Source organism: Fulmarus glacialis, unplaced genomic scaffold, assembly GCF_000690835.1.
Source record: "Fulmarus glacialis isolate BGI_N327 unplaced genomic scaffold, ASM69083v1 scaffold5972, whole genome shotgun sequence".
In the NCBI taxonomy this organism is placed as follows: domain Eukaryota; kingdom Metazoa; phylum Chordata; class Aves; order Procellariiformes; family Procellariidae; genus Fulmarus; species Fulmarus glacialis.
Window position 1 is genome coordinate 133,272 of NW_009199724.1, and position 8,900 is coordinate 142,171.

Genomic DNA, 8,900 nt, shown 5'->3' on the forward strand with positions numbered 1-8,900 from the left:
AACTGACGTTCACATCATTAACAGAAATTGCGTGAAAGACTGAAGAAAAAATAGTCCCACAAAAAACATTCACATAAAAACAACTAGACATCTTTTCAAAACGAAATGGTAACTAAATCCTGTTTATAAAGTGCCTCAAAGATTAGTCTGAATTCACCACTCTGATGATACTGACCACATTTCCGAAAATAGAGCTTACTTCCCAAATCAGAAGAAGTAGTGCCAGAAATAGCTTTAACATGTCTGACAGTTTGCTATTTTAACCTCAAAGATTACACGTCCAATTATGATATTTCATATCATTAACTGCATAGAATTACCAAGCTAACACATACAGTTGCACATAAGAAGTTACAACACGTTAATCAGTATCTTTTGTTAAAGATTTGTGGAATAATTTAACAGATTGTAAGTTATCATCATTCCTTGTAACAGTGCAAGCAGCATACTATAAAGAACATATATTCCTCTAGCTATTCTAAAATGCACTTATCATTCACGTTAAAATAAAACACTGTCATAGGTATGCAACATGTCAAGTCTTGTAAAAAGACAGAACAGCAGCTTGAATAAAACTCCGTCTATCAAAAAAAATTGTATCAAGGAAGTGTGAGTATCAGGTAGTCCATACTGACGTTGTTTCTTCCCAAGGGTATTTCAAACATAAAACTAAAACTAAGACCTTTCAGGATCACAAATGCAGATACTCTAAACTGTCAGATGCTGGGCTTCAATTAATAACAGCACATCATAGGGAACCACAACCAAATAGTTCATTCATATATTCATAAAAATAGGGTGTGTGTGTTTACAAATATATATATATATATATATACACACACAATATTTTTTATACATACATAAATATGGCATTAATAAGTTGAAAAATGTCCTCAGTTTTAGATCTGGAAAAAATATTTGCAGAACATGCTGGCACGAATTAAGGAAATTAACATTAGACTGGGTGCTACCTCTTTGTTACTAATATACATTCGAAAGCTGTTTTTTTCTCTACTTAATTTAAAAAAAAAAAAAAAAAAAAGAAGAGATCAGTGCTCCTATTCCACCCACTTCTATGCCCGTCCAGTGAGAGAAGAAACACAGTTAACATGACAGTTCCTTTGAGATACTGGTATCTGACACATATGCCAAGAAAAGGTTTCACAGATGAATGTCACCCATCTACCCCTATGACAAACCCATCAGATCTCATCAGTGAGAATACTATTCATTAAACAGCATTCTCTCTTCTACCTCCTTTAACCATCATTCATCTTTCCATATGTCTCTCTCTCACTTTTATTTGCCATCATGAAAGACAACTGTGAGGTTAGTCAGAATATTACACCCTTGGCATATATCAACAGTTAAAAGAAGCAACTTTAAAAAGAAGCAGCTTTAAAAAAAGATCCAGGCTATTTTAAGAATGGTACTGATTAAGCGATGTTCAGCCTTTTTAAATTTGTTAAACTTTAATTTTACACGTACAGAAAGCAAGTCTACTTCTCTTAGTTATGTTTTGTGGACCTCCGCAAGCAAGCTGCAGAGCCCCACAAATTCCCCAGACTATGACTTAAGTATGAAGAAAAATGCATTATGAAGAAAAATGCATTTAAAAAAACCAACCAAACAACAAAAAAAACCCCACACAAAACCAGAAAGGAACGATTTCAAGATTATCATTGCTAGCACAGGAATGTCAGAATAGTATATCACACAGTCCGTGTAACAAAACTGTGGTTTGAGGAAATTTCCTTTAAAATTCAAGAGTAGTTAAGGAACTAAAAACTGAAAGGTGGGATCTACCCACCTTTTCTTTCCAAATCTAACTGATAAACTCCGATCCAATGCTTACCAAATCACTTGCATTATACATGAATAACAGAACATTAGCAAGGATGGTTAATTCCTTTAAAAATACACCAACCAAACAAGGCAGTGAAACATTAAAGGCTCAACTTCAATGTGGCATATGCACATTTGGAAGCTTTAACAAATAGGAATAAATGTAAGTACATCTTCTTGATTTTCTCTGAATCAAGTCCCAAAACACAAACCAAAATATCCACCATGTCCCTAGGAAGAAAGACGGAACAATCAGCTGTCTTTATTTTCACAAGAATCCTAACACTATCAATTCATCCTACATTTGAATACTGAAATATCTATTAGCCAAATAGCACTGCTGTGCCAAAGACATGCATCTGAGTTCTGGTACTTGAACAAAAGTTACAAAGTAGCGAGATCCCTCTTTTAAAAAAAAAAAAAAAAAAAGTAGAAAAAGTATTATAAAGCAGATACATAATTTTAACTAAAAAAAAAACCACTGTTAGCAAACTAACAAATCCGGGCATCAGTTTTAAAAATTCAGACAACTGACTGCAATTTATAACACTATGTAATAAAAAAAGAAATAAGCATACCATGCCTACAGTCTTCATCTGCTTGCCCATACTTTTTCTGAAAGGTAAAACATGAAAAGTTTAACAATAGCATTATTCCAGTTAGCATAAACAACTACATGCTTGAATTACAAGTTTCTTACAACTTCTAAGAATCCATTATCTCTTTTTTTCCAGGGTGAAACACGTAAAGAACATCAGTCACATGTCAAATATAATATAATTAATTCTTAGAATGCTGACTTTTTCTCAAATTCTCAGCAAATGGTCATTTTAGGAGAGGAACACGAATGGGCAAAGGTATGTTTATGTACATGTTTGTATGTGGCTCACAGCACCTAGGAAAAAAATACAAAAACTTAACTTTCTTTTCTAGCCACTGTAATTTTTTTTAAACTTGCACTACTATGGTGCTGTTGAAATTTGTAAGGTATGTATTTTATTTTACTCCGTCTCATCAGTGGTGATTTTAAAAATTACTTTGTTTAGTAAAACAAGAAGGAAAATTTGGAGATTTCCCCCCCCCCCCTTTTTTTTTTCCTCCCTTTCAAATCTTTAATAGGAAGGTTTTGATTACAAGTATTTTTCCAAAGCCCCTGAAGACTTACTGCAATAATTTTCACTATGGTGAACATCCAGATAAGTGCCTCACAGGATTTTCAAAGGCATCCAGGTCAGAAATGTATTAAATACTGCTAAGCATCTATCTGCATATTGGCCTATGTAAATAATTTTGAGAAGTCAAGTCTGTAGTAACACAACTTACATTAAAAAAAAAAAAAACTTACTTATTTCTGAATCTCTTCCCCTGAGGAGCCATAAGATAGGTCACATCTTAATTTAAAAAGTTTCCCAATTCTTGTTTTGCACACTGAATAGTCCAATTCAGCTATCTATTTAAAGAATGCTTAAAAATGCTCCCTAATCAGATGGGCAAGATTTATCTTAAAGCTGCCCAGCAAGGTCTTACAACTTGGCCAAACTTTTTCTACTTGGGATGAAACGGTTCATACCCAATACATGAAGATTTGGGGTGGACAAGGCCCCTGTAAATCTGTAATAACATTTCCAAAACAGAAAGGTAAGGAAAAATGTAGGTTCATTAAGCAGGTTGTAGGTTTATTCTTAAGCACTGTAATGTCCTTTCCTTTAAGAAAGTGTAGCTCTCTGATGCTTTAAAGGAAGGACACAAATTTGGCAATGGGATCACCTATAATTCAGGGTTATGCCTCCTGCCTTGCATTTACAAACCTTTACAAAGACCCCAGTTTTCACTTCTCCATTTAAAAATCTGCCAGAGCCTAAAAGTTAAATCTTTCGCCAGACGTGCTCTAGCCTAGCAATGGCAAACTAGTATGTGATCAAGTATTAAAAGACTAATGTTAGGCCTATGCAAATGGAGCTAAATTAGGTATGAATCGGCTACCTGAATTCCAGCATTTCTTAACTTTGTTTTTTGAGTGTTTAGATTTGCAACCTCAATTTCATGCTCTTTAAAGATAAGGTAATTTGGTATGTAACTCAGCATAACTGTAAAAATACAATACTCTAAAACCAGATATTTTGCCTTCCTGGAATATTTTTTTTTTAAATTTTTTTTTTTTAAAGTATTTTTCTTCATTCTTTTAGAGAACCGTGATTCAGACCCAAACTACTTAGAGGTCCCAATCCTGAAAAATAAACAGATCAGGGAAAGCTACAAGACAGAAGCCTCATACATGCTTTGGCAAGTGGGATTCTGTGGCAAACCAACACGCCAATCACAGGAAAACTCTGAATTTTATTTAAATCTTGACAGTGTAAGATATTTGATTGCTCTTTCCAGTTCACTAGATACTATTAAAGAGTCACACTCACAAGTTGTAAAAAGGAAGCAATTCTATACAGAAGAGTCTCGATTTTGATGCGGTCGATTTCTGCCTGGCATGCCTCCGGGAGGTGAGCTGGGGGGTACTGGCTGAGGGAAAGGAGAGCCTCTGTGCAATGCTTCACTGCCACTTCATAATCCTGCTGCTTAAGAGATTCACATGCTTGTTCACATGACTTCTCTGGTCTTCTGTCTGCCATGACTCAGGGACAGAAATCCTAGAGCAGGGGCAGAGGGGATGATAAAATGTTGGTTAGCTGTATAATGGCAGTGACAACTTGCCAACCAACTTCCATTCCCATCTCAAGGTGTTGTATCACATCCCCTTCGTTTTATGCCATTCGCATTTCCTATCCCAATCCTTCTCACTAACTAACCTCTTCCCAGTCTTTTCTCCATCACTCCCAGCTCTCGGTTTTGATTCTAATTCAAGAAGTTATTAAGCCCATGACTGATTTTAAGAATATAAGTAGTGGTTTCAAATTTTACAGTCAGCATGGATTTAAGCACTTTGCTACACAGAGGCTTTTGGGCCTTTACTGGCAACACAATCTTTGCTTTGGAAGTAACACAACTCATCCACCAACTGCTCTTTCTCCGAGCCGGCAGCCATTTACTCCAAGACACCTTTCTCTTCAAAGCACTTCTCACCTACGCTCAGGGGAGGGAGCCGCTCTCTCCAGCTGGGTGAAGCACAACGGGGATGGACAAGGATGAATGAGAAAGAACAGGAGGTCAACAGGAAACCGCTTGTCTCTTCCTTCAGTTGGTTTATTTCCATTTCTGTCTGAGCAAGCCTAGATACCCCTGCCACACCAACACCTTTGTGCAGGACGTCTTAAATAATTTTACAGTAAGTATTTTTAGGGGAAAAACAATTGAAACAGTTTTGATAAAAAAAATCTGTATACAAGACAGACAACATTATCTGCCGATAAACTGAGACAAATGGTTATCCACAATCTAAACCACCAGTAGAAAAGCAAGGCATTTCTATAATCCCTGTCTACATTCTCCCTTCGTTGACACATTTAAATACATGATACATATCCCTAGAGACATTGTACTTTAAAGCTGACTTCACAAAAATGTGTTCTGATAACTGAAAGAGGAAAAAATGTAAGAGTACTCATTTTCATTTTTAGCAAGCAACATACTACCAGTATTTGTAATTATCTATCAACTATTATGATTGTCTCAAATAACTATCTTTAAACCACTTTAAAAATTCACCGCTAAAAACATCCTTTATACTTGATATTTTTAGGTTTTTAACCAAACTAAGGTAAAGTAACTTCAAGGAGTTAATCTGAAGGTCAAATAAATGCATTTTCTTTACATGAAAAATAATTCACTATCCCACTTTTCGCATTGACACATGCCTAAGCCAATACACAGTAGAAATGTAAACAAGACTTTTCATATATTATACAACATAGTGTTCTGTGTGTTCCCTTCCATTCTTAACATTTGATTTTCAGTATCAATATAGAAATATAAAGGAATATTGATTTTTCAAGACAATTTTGACTTGAACCACCTTCCCTTTTACAACATTTATATAAAAATTTCTTATGTATCTTCCCAAAAACGAAGGAACGCAAGCATGAATAAATTTGCAGTTACCCTGATACAAATCTGTGACATATGCCTCTTTCTTAATAATGACCTTGCAAAATATTACCTCATTCGTCCAGATATTTCTTTTTCTGCTAAAAATAAGTCCCCATTTTCAATCAGAACAGGAATGGGCAAATAGGTTTTACATTTCCATACCTATGAGTAAATTCATGGAGTTATTCTATTAATATTAAAGACACTCAGCTGGATCACTTAAGCTCATATTTTCAATTATATAAATGTCAGGTATTCTTAAGCTGTTTATGGAAGGATCCTTTCTAGATACAACTAAAAATTACATTGATTTCCATTTCATTAACATTTTAGGCCACAGTGAATTTTACAAATCTAGGATTGGCTTCAATAGTAATACAACAGTTAATTGATGTTTTTCTCATGTACATTCTGTTTTCCTCCTAAGGGACTGAAAAGAAAGGATTTCATGAACTCTGCTGTACTTCTGATTTCCTCACTTCCTGGCTGACATATAACCAAAATTCCTTTGACCAAAAGTCTCAGCAGAGCTTCTGTGTGTTTATTCCCGAAGCATTGTTTATACACAGATCCTATCCTAACTGACAGGCATTTGAAAGCTACATTATCCAGCCCTTCTCCTCCAAGATGGCACCAGGTAAAAGAAGAACATTTTTATTTATCAGTTGTCTTATGCTGGCTGTTTTGATAAATATTGAACTAGTCTGTTTGAGGAGAAGCTGGGTTTTCATGCCCAGAAGTGGCCGACTGCACCGCAAAGACCACACAATTTCTTGGGTCAACTTGAAGACTGAAGAGAGCACTTCAGAAGATGTAACTGACCCTAAGCAATAACCTGTGGATTAAGTTAAGTGGAGCCTAAGAGAAATCAGGACCAGGCTGTTTGGGTAACTGGGCTAAACTGAGTAACACTATCAGTATTTCAGAGTGTAATTAAACAAACCTCTGAAGTCACAGTGCATGGCACACAGTGATAGATAAGGAGCTGCTGCAGTGTAATCTGTTTTTAAAAAAAAAAGTAATCGTAACAAAGAAAACCAGTATGTGGACGACATATGGAAAATGATACATTCAGGCTCTCAGATTTCGTTTCAATTCCATTTATATCCATACATGCAGACACAAACATGCACATTTATTGGGTATTTGCACCATCTACTTCAGACTCCAGGTGCTCTAACTGTTCCTTGGAGGCTCAAAAAAAAACTCATGCTCCTAGTTTTGGTCCCCTGAGCTGTGCCTAAATTAGCAACTGAGACTACATTACGTGAATGTGAATTACAACCATGCTTTCTTAAAATCTCACCTATTGTAGTACCTGACCTACCCACGTTTAAAATTATTTCAGAACAGTTAATATTTTAACAGCCAAGGAATGGAGACACTTGTCAAAGGAAATTTATTTTGAGTTCTATAAATTTTTATTTTCAAAAATGTCAAATGTAAAACTGGAATTTCTACATTCACTTCAAGAGTAGAAATTAATACAGATCAAAATTGAAAGCTAAAGTGTCACAAGGTCTGTCCCAACTGTATATTCCCAACTGTCTTTGCAAAACTGAGCAAATTACTTATGCACTCCACTTTTTCTGGCTGTAAAACTGAGATTGAAATACTAAGCATGTAACAGAACAAGTGTCAGGATTATTCATTTTCTCAAAATGGCCTGGAGAACCGCATGCCAGAAGAGTTCTAAATTCAAATTTGAGTAACAATTTATTCTAGTAGTGAAGTTTAATACATCTTCAAAATTTTGAAGAAACACTAAACAGGCATATTCCCACTATCTAAAGTTATGCATCTAAAATAGGTGGACCTACCTTAGAAATACAGGCACAATGTCTTATCAACAGAGCCTTTATTATCAGTCATCAATTCAAAGCATTTCTTAGCTTTGAATCATCTCACAGCAGCACAGCTGCCTACAGAAAGGCTCCCAATTTCTGCACTCAAGTATTTAAACACAGCGCCTGTGAATTCCACCTGATACGACAGTAAGCATCACATTGACTAGAGCACAGATAGAAGTTTACACAACTCGTCCTCACTGGCTAATCCAGAAATCTAACCCTGGCATTATACTTTGTACCTCCAAAAAAATCCTGCCTGTAAGTAGAAGAAAACTTACTGATCTTACATTTCTTTGAAGGCCAAGTTGTGCTCAGCTTAACTTCCACAAAATATCATTTAAAAGATCTGGTTAGTTCCAACTGGTGTAACTTAAACCTTGCTGGTTTTTTCAGTGAACTGTGAGGGATTTTTTTTTTTCCATTTTCAGGCGCAATATTCCTAATGAGTATGTCACCTTCTTTCCAAAGGGATTTTGTAAACAAACATGAAAAGAGTAACTAAAATCTAATCTCCAAACAAAACGGCACATTTCCCCTCCAGAACTGCAGAGGGGGCTGGGAAAGGCAGAAGGGACGGTTTGAGGAGGAAGAGCGATAAACAGCGTGATCTACACAGTCATTTATTTTCAAGTAAACACTACGCCTGCTTGGTACACAGAAGGCTTTTGAAGAATTACTCCACAGTCTGATGAGGCCAACTTCAAACTAAAAATCAACGTAGGAGGAGAGAACATTGTGAACTAAAATTTGAGTGTTTCACAGCAGATTAACTCATGACTGTGCACTTTCATGCTTCACAGCTTACTGATGTATTTGATGGAACCAAAGGGTCCATACATTAAGATAATGATAAGTTAAAGCTTGTGACAGTTCCTAAAAAATTTCAGACAGATGCTTTTTCAATTCACTGTAAAGCATCTAGCCAGATAACTCTCGCTGTACTTCATAAACAAACAGATTAGAGGGCACAATGCTGTTCCTATTAATGTTATTGGCAAAATTCCCAATGTCTGCCAAGACAGAAGGATCAGATCCAAGGTCTCGTATGCCAAGCTGACAAACAGTAGACAAGTCAGTAAATATTTGCATATTTTAACCAGACATTAACATCTCTTGTAAAGATTTATGCTAAAGCAATGATGTTCAACTTGCAGTCCTACAGCGAGA

The 8,900-nt window shown here is 35.8% G+C and overlaps 1 protein-coding gene across 1 annotated transcript in view; it reads right to left on the minus strand.

The window, feature by feature from the left end:
* HELZ (helicase with zinc finger) overlaps positions 1-4,489 on the minus strand; it is a 72,605-nt gene extending 68,116 nt beyond the window's left edge. The window contains 2 exon segments of the mRNA XM_009573344.1: positions 2,424-2,460; positions 4,260-4,489. Coding sequence (XP_009571639.1) covers positions 2,424-2,460; positions 4,260-4,469 — 247 coding nt within the window. The 5' untranslated portion in view covers positions 4,470-4,489.
* Positions 4,490-8,900: the final 4,411 nt, after the last annotated feature.